Consider the following 17,793-nt stretch of genomic DNA (forward strand, 5'->3'; position numbering starts at 1 on the left):
AAAAAAATTAACACAAATGATGTACTGGCCGTGTCAGAGAGCACTGATTCAACATTATCTTTATTATCGTCTTTCAGACCCCAAAAGCTTTAATCCAGTTTCTCAGAGCAGTGGAGTCAAACTTTTCATTACAGTGATAAAACTTGTCATAATGATAACAGGTCAAAACTTACAACTGTTATTCCTTCATTGGAATACACACACACATACACGCACAGAGAGAAAAGTGCCGACTGCAGAATAAGAGAAAGCCTGTCAACTTAAACACACAGCACATTTTCACCTGGTTACACACTTAAATCTTTGCCAGTGCACTTTCATCTGTACAGATGATTTTCAAAGGTTGATTTAACAACTAATTGCATCGTTGGGTGAAATGTTCACGCAAACATCTTAGCGTAGATCTTCTTCTCTTTCTCCTTCTCCTCCTGGATCTTCAGCTGCACTCGCTTCAGCTCGTTGTTGATCGCTGTCGAAACAAAAAATCAGTTTCCATCAGTTGATTAAACAAATGAATCACTTTTAGTTTGTATGAGATATTGGTTTTTGGTCCACTTTGGAACTTTCTGCCTCCTTCTGCTCGCTGTCTGTTTCATTTTAAAGAAGGCTTGCTCCCTAAGACACAGGGAGAGCAGCAAGCTGTGACGGCTCTTATCTTGTCGCCAGCAGCCAATAAAGTGCATATTAAAATATCAAAAGAGCAGCGCGGCACTTTGAGGGAGATTTGCAGAAGCCGGATTCCACCCAGAGCCCTGGAGCTTTCACGTATTAGGAGTATTACTTCTTAACTGTTCCCCTAAACCAGTGCAGATGGAATATACGCTCGTGCTGAACACGTGAGCTTGTGGTTATAACGTGAAACTGGGAAATACAGCTTCAAGGCATCATCGACATGGACGAGTATGTGATGTAGGAGCACTGGCTACACATTAGACTGGAGGCAGTGGTGTAGACAGCCTGTATATGTAGGTTTTGCTGTACATTATTTACAGGCGAGTGAATCTTCTCACGAAACACAAGCTGATACTTTTCGGAGGGGTTTTGGGTCCGGACATCATTTTGGCTTATCTCTGTTAACAGCTCTCCACATGAAGGCAGATGGATTGGTCAATTTTGCTCCTCACATGGACCTGCAGGCTACTAAAGCCTGCTCAAACGTGATTGGTCAAAGTAGAAATGAAAACCAGAAGCTTCAAGATCTTGTCCCCCACAAACAGCTTCTCCACATTCACACGCAGAAAGTCTTTAAAGAAATTAGGAGGCGGGTTACGTGCAGTAGGAAACACAAACATGTCAGGAGGGAAATGTCAACATTTTGTCAAGTTAAAGTAATTACAACAAATTAAAATCATCACATCCAACGAAAAATTGCCCTTGAAGGCCACGTCTGTAAATGTCTGCACACGCATCTCAACTCATGAAGGCTGAGCTTTCAGCAAACTTTACAACGATGGGAATTCCACAAGAGGGAGGTGTTGTCCTGATTTCTTGTTACCAAGGTAAATGTGATTATTTGAAGGCAGCAAAAATCCTCCAAAGCAGTAGAACTACTCCAAAGAAGCAAGAAGAAATAGCAACACATGCTCTTATCATCATTCTTGAGTCCTCAGCTTTTAACATTAACATCTGTTTAAGCCTTAGTATTTACTTGTTCAAGTGTTTACCTCACAGGAAGAATTTGTCCTTTTTAAATGTCACTTACTTGAATATTTGAATGCATCAGTCACTAAACACTGAGGAGCTGATTAACTTTCATGAGTCACACTCACTTCACCGACTGGCAGCTGAGGCACTTAGAGCGTGTGTTTCTTTAATCTTATTTGTTCTAGACTTGACTTTAAATTAAAGCCTGATCGATTATCCGTTGACTGCTTATATCGACCAATGAGTCTTTATTTGCAGCATCCTTGGTAGGGTAACAAAACAAGGCTCTTGTGAAAAAAAGCTGTACAAACAGAAAGAGTTCCTCACCTTTGTCTTCTGGAGCTATTTTGTGAGCTTGCTTCAGATCAACCTGTCGAGTGAGAAAACACAGAAAACAGTTTGTGAGCAGATCTGCGCTCAGATTCAACGCACATGGATTCTGTCTGTTCTAAAGAAGCCGTGTCAGCGTGAAAGGAATTAGAAGCTACTTCCACATGTCAACGAATACTGTACCAAACAGAGCATATTCATCTATACAGAAAACAGGACGTGAACTTGTTGAACTTGAATTTGTCAAAAGCTACTTCAGTGCCGGAGGTGCAGTTGTGGACGTTACCATGGCTTTGCTGTTTTCCTTTAACCCCTGCCACGCCTGGGCCCTCCGGAAAAGTGCCTTCGTGTTCTCTTGGTCCAGGTCCTGAGCCTGTGAGACACAACAGAAATACACATCAGACATCCCCTCCTCATTGTGAGTTATGTTATTCATTAAGTTTGCATCATGTATTCTCTTGAGGGAGTATTAAGGTGTGGGAGAGATGGAGAGAGGGATTTGTGCAGCGTCAGCAGTCATCCGGACCGTTGTGGTGAAGAAGGAGCTGAGCAAAGCTTTTCGATTTATAAATCAATCTACGGTCCGACCTGAACCCATGAGCTCCGGGTAGTGACCTAATACAGGTGTTCCAAATGAGGTGTCTGGTCTCAGCCTGAGATACTAAGTAGTAAGTTGTTATTTTGCAGAAACTAAATTATTTCCAAACAAGTAAACAATGCACTTGCTTTTATCACTGCCTGCTCAACAGCTCACTGCTCCAATACTGAGCGTTAAATACTCTTTTAGATCGATTTTTACCAATTTACCATTGGACAGAGCCAAGCCAAGCCCCCCCCCCTTCTCCAGCCTCTGTGCTCAGCTGAGCCAAGAGGCTGCAGACAGTAGCTTCAGACTTAGCGACAGGAGAGTGGTATTGATCTTCCTGTCTAGCACTGTGAAGGCAGACACTCTTAGAATGGGGGGGGGGGTCTTAACAGCACATGGGCGGTGAACCAGTGTGCGCCATGTTCTTGTGATGCTGTGGCCCGTTACCTCATTGCAGCTCTCCAGGGCCTCCTGCCACAGCTGCATCTTCAGCTTGCATGCTGCCATGTTGAGGAAGCAGCTGAGGGCCACGGGTTTCAGTTTCAGCTGCACCTCCTCCTCCAGGACATCTCCGCCCACCTCCAAGTACCTGCAGAGGAACAAATCAGCCTCGTTGTCAGTGACAGCATTGATTACACTCACTAGATCAATGTTGCCGGAGCATCGTTAAACCTGAAGTGAATCACAGGGGAAACTGCGGCAGGATGATGACAGGGTGATATTGTGCCTTAAGTCATAAGATGCTCTAACGCCATCAACCTGCTGCTGCTACTTCAGAGTACAAAATGTCTGCAACATTAGGTGTATATAACCTTGATATAAATAAGCAGTTGCTCAATCACAAAGTGGGTTTTTTGTTTCATAAAAACAAAAGACTTTCCTCCTGAGAGATCATCATTTAATAGGGCTTAAAACAGTTTTTAGATTCCTTTTGTGAGAAAAGATAAAAGATGAGGTTAATGATATTCTAGAGAGCGACAAGAGAGCGGAGACGACGGACAAATGTGTTTGTCTTGTCATGGGACCTCTTATACTAAAGGAAGACAAAGAGTTAAGACGCCTTCGTCATTTAATTCTGTTCCTTATTTTAGTTGCGATGTCTTGGGAGCAGGGCAAAATATATATTCATAGAACGTGCCCATCATCATTTCTAACGTGTGGATGATTCTAATGAACATGTGCCTCTAAGCGTAATAGAAGTGATCGTGACTTGGAGTAAACCACACACACACACGCACAGACTACATTACCTGAGGGCTTTGCTGTATTTCTCGACAGCACCTTTCCAGTTTTGACTCTTAAAAAGGTTGTTTCCAATATTCTTCAAATCCTCAGCAACCGCCAGGACTTTATCCACCTGAAAGAGAAAATGCAAGTTTGAATAAATGACTGCTGGCATGAAAAATAGAAGTTTCTTACTTCTGCCGTTATGGCCATGATATCGATTGGTTGTGTCCAGCTCTGAGTTCAGAGTCGGGGCTCAGGTGTGAGAACATGGAGATTGAGACCTGCTCATAACGACTGATGCTATCTGCTAAACTTTGCCTCTGTCCTTGAAGATCAAAGATCTCACTTACATCTTTAAAGTCGATTTCGGAGTCCTCGGGGAAGTCTGGGTGGGTGTCCCCTGATCCGTCTGTTGGTGCAACGCCCAGGCTGTCCCCTTCCTTATGCTCACCACAGTCGGCTATGACACACGGCTGCAGAGAGAGACATAAGAATAAATGTTACACGGAAAAGTGTTATTTATAGAAGTAGAAAATGTCTGAGTAGCATTCTTAAAAACATAATTAGAGCCCGAGCAACCTGTTAATACTCTTTAAGGAAGTGAAAGCAACACATGTGCGGAAACCACTATTATAAAAGGCTAATTTACTCTTTTGTGAGGTTAAATGCAAAGTTTGAACAACTGTACATACTATTTTGGAGTAGAACTTTTAAAGTAATTACCTTTTCAGGGGCATCATCCTTAGTGTCCATTAACTCCAGCATTTTGACGATACCCATTCCTTTCAACACTTGTCCGAAGACCACGTGCTTCTCATCTAAGTGAGGGGTGGGGACGGTGGTGATGAAGAACTGAGAGCCGTTGGTGTCCGGCCCGGTGTTGGCCATGCTGAGCAGGCCCAGTTTGTCATGCTACATGGAGGGGGAAATAAATCAGAAAAGGATTTTAAATGGAGATGACACATATTTGCAATGATATAAGTATAACAGGCACTTATTGGAAAATTAAGAAATGTTCGTTTTTTGAGAAAAAACTAAATCCATCCCAGTAAACGTAACAAAATGTAAGTGAGGAGTGTTGCTAGTTAACTGAAACATAGCTGCTTAGATAGAATCAGTGAAGGGAAACGTGATATAGAAACAACCATTTAAAATCACCTGTGGTGGACTCATACAATTGCTTTATATAAAAGAATGAATATATATAAAAGTGAATGGATAGTTTTACCTTGTAGTGGAAATTTTCATCGTCAAACTTCTCCCCGTAGATGCTCTCTCCACCGGTGCCATTATGGTTGGAGAAGTCGCCTCCTTGGATCATGAACTTCTTGATGACTGTCAAAAACAAATTTACAACAACTCTTAATTTTCAAGATTAACCAGACTGAACGCCAGCTTCCTGAAATCCATTTAATTTTCCTTTTTTTTATGATATACAATTAGAAAAAGCCTCAGCAAGATGTTTATATATTCCCTGAATGTTCTCATTCATCCCCTGTGAAATGCAGCCATATGTCATATATAATTCTATTTGTCACGAAGTTGGGTGAACTCTCATCTCAAAGTGTATTTTCAGTGGCTCACAGGCGAGGGAGGGTTCATGTGTGTGCGAACTCAAACTTCAAGGTGTCCCTCCGAACTGCAATGACACGATATGAGCAGATGTGAGGTTTACGTACTTCGGTGGAACGGGCATCCTTTGAAGTGCATCGGCTTCCCGGTCGATTTGCCGGTGCCTTTTTCTCCAGTGCACAGAGCCCGGAAGTTCTCAGCAGTCTTCGGGGTGATATCGGCAAACAGCTCAAAAACGATTCGGCCGGCTGTGGACAAGAAAACACACAGTTTAGTTACAGATTCGGAACAATTCAACCACCGACAATATATTCTACCCGAGTGCAGTCTAGACCACGTTATCATCACAAAGGGACGGGTGATAAATCAAAGGAAAGGCCGACCTAAAGTGGAAATATATGATGTTGGGCCACGAAGAGCTGCCAGAACAGCCTTGACATTTATTCGACAAGTCACTAAAACTTAATTTGGAGGAATGGAAACACCTTTTCAAAACATGCACTCCCCCACATGTAGAGAGCATAGTGAAGAATGGCCCCATCCGCCCATATCACATATCTCTATAGATAAGAGTCCAGGTTATACTTTCAAATGTGCATTCATCTTTATAGTGAGAGGTTTATGCACGGCAGCCCTAAGGTAAAATAAATCTAACATCACACTGGGTAATCCTTGACATTGGACTGAGGAATAAAATCTTTTTCATCAGTCGCAACATGACAAAGTCAGATTTATGAAAACGATATTTAACAATACATGATTCATCTACCCCTGATTTGTAAGATGTTTAGGTTTTTGTCATTCTCTGACAACAAAGAAGAGTTGAAAGCCTAAAACCTTCAGTCAGGAGGCAAAAATTCACTCTTTAAACAAAAATGTGACGTGTATCGTGATAATTATCGATATAATTCGATCGGCTGAGGAACCCGAGCGTGGTCTTTGTCTCCTGAAGCTCCTGTGATCTTCAAAATGAAAGTCTCTGAGATCCTTGCATCCTCTCTCCATCTTGTTTTGGAATCAAAACGAGTGAATCACCATTTTAAATGTATTAGTATTAACTCCTCAGTTACACAGAGGCAGTGCACCTCATTCATTATATGCATCCACTCATTCATCTTGGGGTTGGATCATCTGTAAAGATATATAAGATATATATATTCTATTTTAAATTTTTGATATTCTATTTGATTGTTATTCTATTTTATTCTTTTTTTATACTATTTCTATTTTATTTTTTGGGTTGAAATTACTGAGCATTGCTTAAAGAGAGTGTGTAACCCAAGCATTTCATTGACAGTGACTACTTCATGTTATCTCTGTTCATTTGACAATAAAATCTTGAATCTTTCCTTGTATTGTACCTGCACCTTCACATGGAGCAAACTATAGATTGTTATATTTACCTAATTAAAAGGTGTATTACAATATTTAAATAGTCCAAAATCACTATAATAGCCTGATTATCCCATTAGGAAAGAACAGGCCCATCCAAGCTGCAGCAGCATATTAAAAATCCAATAAGTGATGTTTAGATGTGTCAAATAAAAGCAACACATTGTGATTATCAATCACAGATTTCATTATTGTGTTACGATGGAAAATGGCTGAATTAAGAAGTCTACGAACAAACCACACGTGGTTCATTCAGACATCCTACACACACAAATACTACACAACTTAAAGCTGGACTCACAATACACACAGTGAGTGAGCTGCAACTTGAACCCAGAACTACGTTTCCCAGAGAGGGTTATTATCACGTTATTACATTTGTGTCTGTTGATTAAATGACTCAGGTTATCCTGGGTGGTGCTAAGCTAACGAGGCTAGCGGCTGCAGAGCTGTTAGCCTCGTTAGCTTAGCAGTGGAATCAAAATGAAGGACGGGTGCTGACCTCTTGCTCCGTCCACGTCCACATCGAAGAAGACCCGCGGGTTGTCCGGGTTCGAAGGCTTGTCGGCCGGCGCTGTGTGAGACATGTTGAAATTCAGGACTGGGACACTTCACTCACTTGTTCCGGCTAGCCTAGCTAAAGGCTAATTACTTCCGGTTGTAGAATTTCACAGTAAAAGCCTACCGGGGTGGAGTTACGGTGTGAATAACGGAGGAATACGTTAATTTTATTTAATAAATACTATTGTGTTTGAGATTGAATAAACAATAATGATGTAAATAATAATCACACAGCAAAGTGTTTAGTGTTTATCTAAACTTTCTAAAGTATAAAAACGAGGCTGTGTCCGGGCTGCGTTCACTTACAATTAGACTTCCGGTTATTATATTCTTAATTACATTGAGGACCGTCATTACAGGATGATTCATAAATAGAAGGAGATTTTTTTATTGAACACATTTACCAATATTAGTAGGAATAAAATATGTGAATAGAACATTACATACACAAAATATAGAACTACTGCATTTTTAAATTGACTCGCCTGAAGAGCATGGTTTCTTCCTCCAGGAAATTGACTAATTTATATTTTTAATACACAAACTGACAACTTAGCCTTTTGCAAATCATACATTTGTACAAAATCAATATCACATTTTTTGTTATCCAACAGACCATTAAGCAGTTCACATAGGAAACAGCAGAAAACAAGGGAACTCATTATCTACATCTTTGTTTTGGCTCTTCCCCCGCTGCATAATGTATAGTTTCCACAGTCTGACCTCAGCTAAGCACACAGGGATCTTTGCTTATTGGATGGGTTATATACAAAAGAGTTATCTGTACCATGTTCAGTGTTTATCATTGTAAGAACATGCAGCTTTTGTTTAGTCCATATGTTGTCCACCGGTTGTTTGTTTTGTGCAGATTTACCTTTTGACTGTACAGAAAAACCTGTGCAAACCCTAACTTACAGATCAATGTGCATACATCCTTTGACCAGGCATCATTTGTTTGTCCCTGATAAATATTTGTCTTGTCCACCTCATCCAGTAGATCATCTGTCATTTATGAATCCAGTAACCCGAGCTACCGTGCTTGATTTGCTGCACTGCCCAATGGATCCATACATGTATCACAGAGATAATAAAAGCTTACATGCTTATATAAACAGTATAAAACCTCAGCATGCCTTCAAGTGGCTATCAGACTGACGGCCTCCTGTTGTTCATGTTGTTCCTGTTGTTCTGGTTTTACCGGCAAGTTTCAGCTGATCCCATAGAATCGGATGTCCTTGTAGCTCACTTATAATAATGGTCAGATTTTATTGTAGTAAACTATACAGTTAGAGACTCTCTATAATTATTGATATGATTTGTTTTGGCTCAGAGGACGGATTACATGGTGCTTCTCTTAGAGCAGGAGTGTGTGTGTGTGTGTGTGCGTGTGTGTATAACACCACCAGAAGCTGCAGCTGGTTTGTCCGCCTCCAGTCTGGCCTGCTCTCTATTTTTGATTTAATATTTCGTCAACTAAAATATGCGTCACATCCTGTTAAGTCTACGGCCTCGCGCTTGTCCCTGCGGGTGCTGGATAGTATGACTATAAAAAAACTTTTTATAACCTGCGTATCAAATATGTTTTGCGGCCCCAGACAAATTTGATTTGGGGGGAAGAGGGCAAAATGGCTCTTTCGATAGTAAAGGTTGCCTTCCCCTGTGCTGGTGCTGTTGGATATCCGAACCTCCGCCTCTCATTCAGAAAGCAGCAGCTCCACTGGTCTGAAAGTCTACACATCTCCTCAGATCACGACTTGGATTCAAAAATGTTTTCTTCACAAATAACAAAGTTTAGTTCTGCTCAGTTGACACAATGCAAAACTTTGTAGTTTGGCTTTTTTTCTAAGCTAATGTAGTCACTTGATTCTTGTTGTTCTGTGTTTGTTCCCTCATGGTTGATGCACTTATTGTCAGTCGCTTTGGATGAAAGCGTCAGCTAAATGAAATGTAATGACGCCGTTTCGAGTGCAATATGAATGTCAGGGCTTTTTACATCTGGGCATCAAGGCCACATTATCTTGCGTAAAAGAATCTGTAGACACATTATTTGTTTTAAGAGCAGAGAGTGAATCAGGAAATCTTCAGAAGCTACACATGTCACTTTTTCCAAACGTGTTTTTCCAAAAGTAGGTCTGTTGTTTTCCAGTTTCTCTCATCAGTCACTCAGGTGAAAACACGCTGGTGTGAAACACAGTCAACATTCTTCATCATGGCAGTGAACATCCCAGGAGTGATACTGATGGTGCTCTTCTACCTGTTGGTCCTTGGGACCGGCATCTGGGCTTCTTTCAAGTCCAAGAGGGAACAGAAGAAAAGTGGAGCCAATAAGACGGAGATGACGTTACTGGGAAACCGGAGCATCAACTTGGTGGTGGGGATCTTCACCATGACAGGTGAGGACAGCTCAGCTGAAGACAGCAGGATGGAAACTGTTTGTCGCAGGCAAGGAGGCAGGACGACCTGGCAATTTATAAAAGCATTACTTTTACAAGAAAACATCATGAATTGTTGTTTAGTATGAATAATAAACAGCCACATCAGATTTGACTAACAACAGTCTTGGTTGGATGAAGTCCTACTGATCCTATTGATCCATAATACTGAATTATGATCTAACCTTTAGTCTTTGTCCAAATATCTGCTGTGTGTTGATCCATCCTGCAGCTACATGGGTTGGAGGAGGCTTCATTGTGGGCACACATCCATAACCTCGCTCCTCCATACCTCTCTGACCTCCTCCATATCAATGTCCCTACCCGGTCTCTCAGGTCTGCCTCCTCCATCAGCCTGACCGTCCCCCGAGCCCATCTGTCCACCATGGGATCTAGAGCCTTCAGCCGCTCTGCCCCTCACCTCTGGAACTCCCTCCCCCCTGACATCAGGAACATTGAGCCAAATTCAATCGCTCTCTTTAAAACCCACATATAAATCTTAATGTTCCTGTCTGCCAGAATTGTTGTTCTGCTGCTGCTCTGCTTTGTGCATTTTAGAGGTTTTAGAGATTTGTTTTGACTGTGTTGTTGACTGTTGTGCGGCGACCTTGAGTGTCCTGAAAGGCGCCTTATAAATAAAATGTATTATTATTATTATTATTACAGCTGAGATGGTGTACACTCCGTCAATGGGACTAACCTGGGCAGCCCCGATGTAAACTGCATACAGCTTATCTTTTATTATATGTAAGTTTAAGTTGACAATTTTACTTCATCATTTCACCTTAAATTGAATCATTATTTGCATGATTTCTCGATATTATCATTAGTTTCTGTTTTTCCCCATCATTACATCAAGGTGGCCTGGTGTTTGCAAAACCACTAAGAGAAATGAAGTGTGTCACAATGATGGATCCTTTCACCATCAAGTATGGAAAAGTTCTGACAACAACACTGGTCGGTTTAGGTAAGCAAGAATATACAGAAGCACTTTAACCTCTCCTCATATATGTGTGTGTTTAAAAGTCAGTTACAAATCAATGTATTTGAAAGAATATGAGTCAGTGATATTTGTACAGTATGTATATAAGTAGAATTCCACTGATACAAGGTGTTTAAAAGGAGGCACCATGAGTGTGGTCCTGGATTTTCCCTACACTCTGTGTATCTGGATCTCTGCTGCAGTTGTCATCATTTACACTCTGCTGGGAGGCCTCTACTCTGTGGCCTACACTGACATTATTCAGCTTGTTCTGATATTCATTAGCTTGGTGATTTGCTGTTCTTTATGGTTTTATAAAGTGCTGGAGTCCTTGTTCATTACTTACATTTGTATTTGTCTCTGCAGTGGCTGTGTGTTCCCTTTGTCATGATGAACCCTAACTGCTTGGACATCAGCAAGAAACTGATGAACAACACCTTGCACGCTTCCTGGATCGGTGCACCAGGACTGGAGAAGACCGGCATCATGATTGATGACTTCTTGAGATGTTTGTAAGATGGAGCAAAACTGTGGCTGATGTCAAATGTACTTCACTCTAGTGTCGAGAGATTCCCCAAGATAAAGACACATGACTCATATTTAAATTTTGTTCCATTTTCAAGGCACTGGGAAGTCTGGGACATCAGTGTTTACACCAGAGGACGTTGGCAGCTTCTTCATTGGCCACAGCTAAGCTCTCGTGCTTTGTCGCTGCTTTCGTCCTACTTGTCATCAATCAAATTTTATTTGTATAGCCCACATTCACAAATAACAATTTGTCTCATAGGGCTTTAACATGGTGACATCCTCTGTCCTTAACCCTCAACAAAAGTAAGGAAAAACTACTAAAAACCCTTTTAACAGGTAAAAATACGTAGAAACCTCAGAGAGAGCCACATGTGAGGGATCCCTCTCCCAGGACGGACAGAAGTGCAATAGATGTCAAGTGTAGGAAAACATCATCAGGATTAAAGTTTTTTAGCAGCATCGATGAGGGTAAACATTTTTGAAGGATAACTTCAATACTATATGTCAAGTAGTCCTGCTACATCATAGTCTCTGGTCAGCAGCCAGCAAGATCACGATCAAGCATCAAGATCGGACTTGTGTTTGCAATACCTCCAATACTGCTTGGGGCTGCTGCTGCATCTACAGGTACTGACAACTTCTACATACTTATGTTAACTGTGAAATCTTACATCCACTTATCTGTTGTATTTAATGTTACAAAAAGAACAAAACATGTAAAATCAATAGTTAAATCACAGAAAACAAATCCATTACCTTATAAAAACAAAGTGCTGAGTCCCAATCCTTAGTGCAGGAGAGTCAAATTTTTTTTGGTCTGCTCCTCGCATGTTTTGGACACTCGGGTAAAGAGAGGGGCGGAACTGTCAACCGACCACCATCTGGTTGTGAGTTGGATCAGGGAATGGGGGAAATTTCCGGATAGACCTGGTAAGCCCAAACGAGTAGTGCGGGTGAACTGGGAACGTCTGGAGGAGGCCCCCGTCCTAGGTATCTTCAACTCACACCTCCGGCGGAGTTTTTCTGGCATTCCTGTGGAGGTTGGGGACATTGAGCCGGAGTGGGCGGTGTTCAAAGCCTCCATTGCTGAAGCTGCGGCGGCTAGCTGTGGCCTCAGGGTCTTAGGTTCCTCAAGGGGCGGTAACCCCCGGACACCGTGGTGGACACCGGTGGTCAGGGAAGCCGTCCGATTGAAGAAGGAGGCCTTCCGGGATATGATATCCTGGAGGACTCCTGACTCGGTTGCAGGGTACCGACAGGCCCGAAGGGCTGCAGCTGCTGCCGTGTCGGAGGCTAAGCAGCGGGTGTGGGAGAAGTTCGGAGAGGTCATGGAGAAGGACTTTCGGTCGGCACCAAAGTGTTTCTGGAAGACTATCCGGCACCTCAGGAGGGGGAAACGGGGAACCATCCAAGCTGTGTACAGTAAGGATGGGACTCTGTTGACCTCAACTAAGGAGGTCGTCGGACGTTGGAAGGAACACTTTGAGGAACTCCTGAATCCGAATAACACGCCCTCTATGTTGGAGGCAGAGCTCGAGGTTGATGGTGTTTCGTCGTCAATTTCCCTGGTGGAGGTCACTGAGGTAGTCAAACATCTCCGCAGTGGCAAAGCCCCAGGGATTGATGAGATCCAGCCAGAAATGCTAAAGGCTATGGGTGTTGAGGGGCTGTCATGGTTGACACGCCTATTCAACATCGCGTGGGAGTCGGGTACAGTGCCAAAGGAGTGGCAAACCGGGGTGGTGGTTCCCCTGTTCAAAAAGGGGGACCAGAGAGTGTGTACCAATTATCGGGGTATCACACTTCTCAGCCTCCCTGGTAAAGTCTACTCCAAGGTGCTGGAAAGGAGGGTTCGGCCGATCGTCAAACCTCAGATTGAAGAGGAACAATGCGGTTTTCGCCCCGGATGTGGAACTACGGACCAGCTCTTCACTCTCGCAAGGATCCTGGAGGGGGCCTGGGAGTATGCCCATCCGGTCCACTTGTGTTTTGTGGATCTGGAGAAGGCGTATGACCGGGTCCCCCGGGAGAAACTGTGGGAGGTGCTGCGGGAGTATGGGGTAAGGGGGTCTCTCCTCAGGGCCATCCAATCCCTGTACTCCCAAAGCGAGAGCTGTGTTCGGGTCCTCGGCAGCAAGTCAGTTTCGTTCTCAGTGGGTGCTGGTCTCCGCCAGGGCTGCGCCTTGTCACCAATCCTGTTTGTGATATACATGGACAGGATATCGAGGCGTAGTCGTGGTGGGGAGGGGTTGCAGTTCGGTGGTCTGAGGATCTCGTCACTGCTTTTTGCGGATGATGTGGTCCTCATTGGATCATCGGCTTGTGACCTTCAGCACTCACTGGATCGGCTGGCGGCCGAGTGTGAAGCGGCTGGGATGAGGATCAGCACCGCTAAATCTGAGGCCATGACTCTTAGCAGGAAACCGATGGATTGCTTACTCCGGGTAGGAAATGAGTCCTTAGCCGAAGTGAAGGAGTTCAAGTACCTCGGGGTCTAGTTCGCGAGTGAGGGTACTATGGAGCGTGAGATTGGCCGGAGAATCGGAGCAACGGGGGCGGTATTGCGTTCGCTTTACCACACCGTTATAACGAAAAGAGAGCTGAGCCGCAAGGCAAAGCTCTCGATCTACCGGTCGATCTTCGTTCCTATCCTCACCTATGGTCATGAGGGCTGGGTGATGACCGAAAGGACGAGATCGCGGGTACAAGCGGCCGAGATGAGTTTTCTCAGAAGGGTGGCTGGCGTCTCCCTTAGAGATAGGGTGAGAAGCTCAGTCATCCGTGAGGGACTCGGATTAGAGCCGCTGCTCCTTTACTTAGAAAGGAGTCAGCTGAGGTGGTTCGGGCATCTGGTAAGGATGCCCACTGGGCGCCTCCCTTGGGAGGTGTTTCAGGCACGTCCAGTGGGGAGGAGACCTCGGGGAAGACCCAGGACTAGGTGGAGAGATTATATCTCAACACTGGCCTGGGAACGCCTCGGGATCCCCCCGTCAGAGCTGGTCAATGTGGCCCGGGAAAGGGAAGTCTGGGGCCCCCTGCTTGAGCTGCTCCCCCTGCGACCCGACCCCGGATAAACGGATGACGATGAGATGAGAGATGAGATGATGCTCCTCAGATTGGAACCTGACGTCTTATGGTTCTCCTTTTCCATATGAACGTGGGGAAACAGCTCAAGTCCTGCCCCTCACATTACAGCACCTAACCCCGACCTTCATCTCCATAATCGGAACTGGATGTGTTGCTGCTGCTGTGATGTCATCTGCTGATTCTGGTTTGATTTCTGCTGCTTCTGTCTTCACCTCCAACATATACAAGATCATCCTGAGGCCAAAGGTGAGAAAATAGAATTTTAAGATAATAGTTAGTATCTCAAACTAGGGCTGAACGATTTGGGAAAATAATCGAATTGCGATTTTTTTCCCCCCCAATATTGCGATTGCGATTTAATATGCGATTTTTTTATGTGATCGTCTTTTTTTTCCCCAAAAAACGTAATGAATGATTTAAATATGACCAACACAATATTAGATGCATTTAGTGTAAAATATTCTTTAAAATTATAGGTGTCTTACTGCTCCCAAGTCAGTAACATTTCACACAACTGAAACATAGAATTTGCCTCTACTATACTTTGGAAATATTTTGTAGCCCTATCTCAAACCTCTTCTGCTCCTCCTCTCTACTTTTTCTCCAGGCATCTGACAGAGAGATTCAGTGGGTGATCCGAGTTGCTGTGATGGTCGTGGGTTTGGTTGGTACATCACTAACCAGCCAGAGAAACAGTGTCTTACCCTTCTGGATTCTTGTGGTGCTGAAGCGGCCTACGTCATAATCTTGCCTCAACTGGTCTGCGTCCTCTTCGTCAATATCTCCAATGGTTACGGTCCTGTTATGGGCTGTGTGGTGGGATTGGTGCTCAGGGTTCTCAGTGGACTCCCATCACTCGGGCTGCCAGTGGTCCTCCACTTCCCAGGATGTGTTCTTGAGGATGGAGTTTGTGTCCAGCACGCTCCAGTTAAGACCATCTCCATGCTGTCTGCCATTGCTGCCACCGTGTTGTTCTCCTATCTGACGTCGGTGCTCTTCAACAAAGGCCTGTTACCTGAGAAGTGTGACGTGTTCAAGGTGAAAGTCCAGCAATCAGCACAAGAGCTGACACTGGAACATGGGGCCAAAGAAGACAATGAGAATGAGACACTGGATAACACATGTCCTCAGACTGAGGCCTGTCTATGTTAGAGTCCCTGAATATCTGTTGTTTGAATTCTAACGCAGACCAGGAAGTTCTATCGCATCCTACAGCCCGATGGTGACTTCTGCATCCAAAACACAGGGGTGTTAAGAAAAGTGAACATAGAAGGCAACAATTCACTGAGCACATTTGTCTACTGTTCAAAAAGATTGACTTTCTTTCATTAAAATCTGATCTTATTGCAACTTTGGTCCTTTATTGGGTTCTTTGTTTATACTGGGACGAATGACAGCGAGATCTACTGAACTGCAAAGATTTTGATATCACCATGTTTTGTCTTAGAGGAACTAGAATGACCCACAGTAGAGCACATACATCCATTGAGGCCCAACAGTCCCCTTATGAAACCACATTTGAATTCTTTAGATTCTAAATTGATCCACACCAAACTGTACATACCCACCTCCTAAATATGCCTGATTTTCATCAAGATTTATTCATTATCTGAGAAATAACATAATGCCGAAAAACGTGTTAACAGAAGTGATAAGGATTCCTGGATCTGCCCCTTTATCCAGATTTACAACAAAAAGGATTCTTCTTTGGCTCATTTTCCATCCTTCTACCAAGCTTCATTAAAAAAATCCATTTAGTTGTTTTTGTGTAATCTGTCTTAGAAACAAACAAACCAACATAAACAGGTGTAGGAAATGAAAAGTCCTGCATCTGACACAGAGGGAGACACTTGAAGACCTTGAATTTGATATCGCTTTTGTTTTTGGAAATTATCTCAAAACTATATCTGCCTTGTTCCACCACATTGAGCAAATTGCCTCTTTGCCCAGATTTTCCTGCCAAGGCTTTACACAAGTTCAGAATTCCTATATGATTTGCTAATGAAGGGGCGTCGTAAACTTTCAATGAACTTTCAAAGGTGTGTGTGTGTGTGTGTGTGTGTGTGTGTGTGTGTGTGTGTGTGTGTGTGTGTGTGTGTGTGTGTGTGTGTGTGTGTGTGTGTGTCGACTTGTGCAGGACAACAAACTGAGGCTCTTTGATGAATTTATGTGAAGTTCTCTTTCATCATTCTGGCTGCGGGGGGGGGGGGAAGTGACAAATGAAAGTGCTGAATGCTCGACATGCTACAGGAATTAAAAGATGTTTAATCCAACTCGACAAGTCTCATTAGCAGCCTGCTCCTCTGGCCGCCGTGGGTGGTGGGATGCCATCTGCTGTTCAACCCGTCTCTGTGAAATCTTGATTCGTCGTCAGTTATCTGCCATCTTCTTTCTGGGAGGAAACAAACAGGAAGTCATTGGAGGGGGGGGACAGGGAGTCCGGGAAAGAAATACATCACTGATCTAGATGTAAATCTGCAGGGTGTGATGCTTTATAATTGGCTCAATATTATTTCACATAGATAATAACTCATCACTTTCAGAGATGTGTTCCCCCTGTGATACATCACAAGCCCCCGGACTCCAACCCTATCAAAACCAACCCTATAATTGGAGGCTAATGGAGCAAAGCTGATTACACAGCAGGAAATATGTGCAAAAGAGTTCATTATACATTTGGAGTATTTAAAGCACGGGTTGGTAATCCTGGAAAAAGCTAAGAAATGAAACGGATACATCCCACCTCATCCCATTGGACCTTGCATCAAAGCTCCGCCTCCAAACTGACTTTTTCCGGCTAAAGTTATGCACAAAATTGACAGGAAGATTTCTTTATTTGGCTCTTTCTGCGGGATAATAAAATAAAGCAATCAAACACCTCACAAAGACAGTTCATATTTATTTTTCCTTTCAATTTGTTGGTTACACTAAACTCCACCATGTACTCCAATTAGTTTTAATTTATGTTTCCTCAAGTATAAACTTACTTTAAAGAGTTTTATGATTATTATCATGAAAAGTATATTTTACAGATAAGTCCAATTGAATCATTTGAATTAAGTAATTCATCTGCAGACTTCAGATCTCACAGACAGACAATTATCTTGAAGAACAACTGAGCTTGACCAGCTGAGATAAAAAGCTTTTATATGAAGTTGTTCACCTCCTCAGTGGGTTTTTCTACTCGCAGTCGTTCAGCCTCACGAAAGCCTCTCAAAGGGAGGACACAACAATGTACTTCAAACTATGTACTATAATTATTTTTAAATTGTATATTTTCCTATAGACAGTTCAAACCTGTTGTTTTCACTGGAGGCTAACATCTGCCTCTTTAAGAGGCTGTGCTCCTTTGTGTCGGAGGCTCTCGCTGTGTGTCCTGTTCCCCGGGACAGACACAAAATATTGACTCGTCTATTGTTGTCGGTGATTGTGTTGTGCGTGCTGAGTGCAGG

The 17,793-nt window shown here is 43.2% G+C and overlaps 1 protein-coding gene and 1 pseudogene across 1 annotated transcript; one reads left to right on the forward strand and one right to left on the reverse strand.

Annotated features, from left to right (window-relative positions):
- Positions 1-42: 42 nt before the first annotated feature.
- On the reverse strand, positions 43-7,403 carry ppid (peptidylprolyl isomerase D). Its single transcript, XM_061078962.1, has 10 exons — positions 7,254-7,403; positions 5,467-5,607; positions 5,016-5,122; positions 4,511-4,699; positions 4,138-4,260; positions 3,811-3,917; positions 3,008-3,149; positions 2,261-2,347; positions 1,972-2,014; positions 43-469 (listed from the first exon to the last, which is right to left on the reverse strand). Exons 1-10 carry the CDS (start codon positions 7,336-7,338, stop codon positions 381-383), a joined length of 1,113 nt encoding a protein of 370 aa, XP_060934945.1. The 5' UTR covers positions 7,339-7,403; the 3' UTR covers positions 43-380.
- A 2,118-nt stretch (positions 7,404-9,521) lies between these two features.
- LOC133011481 (high-affinity choline transporter 1-like) lies at positions 9,522-15,493 on the forward strand (annotated as a pseudogene).
- The last annotated feature ends 2,300 nt before the right edge of the window (positions 15,494-17,793 follow it).

Source organism: Limanda limanda, chromosome 10 (genome assembly GCF_963576545.1).
Source record: "Limanda limanda chromosome 10, fLimLim1.1, whole genome shotgun sequence".
NCBI classification, from domain to species: Eukaryota; Metazoa; Chordata; class Actinopteri; order Pleuronectiformes; family Pleuronectidae; genus Limanda; species Limanda limanda.

Bases quoted from the DNA above. Each gene is read 5' to 3' on its own strand.
- ppid (XM_061078962.1), bottom strand. From the start codon at position 7,338: ATGTCTCACACAGCGCCGGCCGACAAGCCTTCGAACCCGGACAACCCG. The intron at 4,700-5,015 runs GTAAAACTATCC...CCCTCCATGTAG, and splicing joins ATGAAAATTTCCACTACAAG to CATGACAAACTGGGCCTGCT. The intron at 470-1,971 runs GTGAGGAACTCT...TTGTTTCGACAG, and splicing joins AATAGCTCCAGAAGACAAAG to CGATCAACAACGAGCTGAAG.